This window comes from Buceros rhinoceros, unplaced genomic scaffold (assembly GCF_000710305.1).
Source record: "Buceros rhinoceros silvestris isolate BGI_N320 unplaced genomic scaffold, ASM71030v1 scaffold5301, whole genome shotgun sequence".
Taxonomy (NCBI): Eukaryota; Metazoa; Chordata; class Aves; order Bucerotiformes; family Bucerotidae; genus Buceros; species Buceros rhinoceros.
In genome coordinates this window covers 18765-20176 of record NW_010395830.1, presented here as the reverse complement: position 1 = coordinate 20176, position 1412 = coordinate 18765, and the positions used below count along the sequence as shown (strand labels likewise).

General features: G+C 55.2%; 1 protein-coding gene across 1 annotated transcript in view; it reads left to right on the top strand.

The window, feature by feature from the left end:
- The window catches only part of PIDD1 (p53-induced death domain protein 1), a 14477-nt gene that overhangs the window by 1935 nt on the left and 11130 nt on the right, over positions 1 to 1412 (top strand). Inside the window, exon 3 of the mRNA XM_010145670.1 lies at positions 368 to 781. Within this exon, the coding sequence (XP_010143972.1) occupies positions 368 to 781 (414 nt within the window). The remainder of the gene's footprint in view (positions 1 to 367; positions 782 to 1412) is intronic.

The following is a 1412-nucleotide window of genomic DNA, read 5'->3' as shown; positions in this document are numbered from 1 at the left end:
CCCGGGTGCTGAGGGGGAAGGGAAGTGGCAGGCTTGGCAGCGTGTGGGCTCTGCCAAAGGGTGATAGATGTGTGGCGTGGGCTGGCTGGCTCTGAGCTTCGCCTCCAGATGTGTTTAGCAGAGCTCTACTGGATGACTGTAGCATCTCCTGGTTTCAGAAGAGGTCTTCACCATCATACCCCTTTCACTGACCAGGAAACTGAGGCAAGGAGCAGAAACCTGACCTCTCTACAAGTGTTCTGTAATTGGTGCTGCCCACTGCGATCAGGAACCCTCATCTTCTGGTTCTCTGTGCTAAGGAGCCTTGCGAGGGGCTGCTGAGGTGTCCCTGCAGCATACTGACCTCTTCCTCCCTCCCCCCTCCCAGGTGGTCTGGCCAGGGATGAGTTTGGGTCCTGCCAGCTTGGCTCCCTGAGGAGCCTGCCACCAGGCATTGGGACTCTGAGGTGTCTCACCCACCTGGATCTCAGCTTCAACCTCCTCTCCACCTTGCCCAGCTGTATCCTCCACCTAGCAAGCCTTCGCGTGCTCCTGGTGAGCCACAACAGCCTGGTGACGCTCCCGGAGGACTTTGGCTCTCTGAGGAAGCTGACTTTCTTCTCTGCTATGAAGAATCAGCTGAAGGACTTACCTCAGAGCATCGGGGAGCTGGCAGAGCTGCAGGACCTGGATCTCTCGGAAAATGCCTTGGAATTCCTCCCTGATGAAGTTGGGAATCTGCAGAACTGCACAGAGCTGAATCTCTCCGGGAATTGCCTATTGAGCATCCCAGACTCCTTAGGTAAGTGTTTTGTAGGGGAAGAGAAGGGTGTGGGCTGGCTAAACTTTTGGTGCAGTCTAGGACTCCTGAGGCCCTTGGTGTGCGTCGCCAGAGCTGTTGGCACAAGTCAAATGGAAGGATCTCTAGAAGAAACATTCTTGGTTCAGTCAGCCCTTTCGAGCATTGATGACTCTCCGGACCATGCTTTCCGCTTCTGTGGATCCACAAGAGTGCTGAGATTTGGTGGGGGGGAGGTGGGGGAGTTGGTCCACAGCCAGCAGCATGCCCAGTGGAACAACACTGGTACAGCAAAGAAATCTCTAATCTCTGCCTGAATGCTGAACCATAGTCTTCTTTGCTTATCAGTTATTCTATGGTAGACTGAAAAGACTGATTTTATTAACATGAATATGAGCTGGCAGTGTGCCCAGGTGGCCAAGAGGGCCAAGAGCATCCTGGCTTGTGCCAGTGCTGGTGTGGCCACCAGGAGCATGGCAGGGATGGTCCCCTTGTCCTGGGAGCACTAGTCAGGCAGCACCTCAAATCCTGGGTCCAGTTTGGGCCCCTCACTCCAGGAAGGACATTGAGGGGCTGCAGCGTGTCCAGAGAAGGGCAACAGAGCTGGGGCAGGGTCTGGAGCACAAGTGCACTG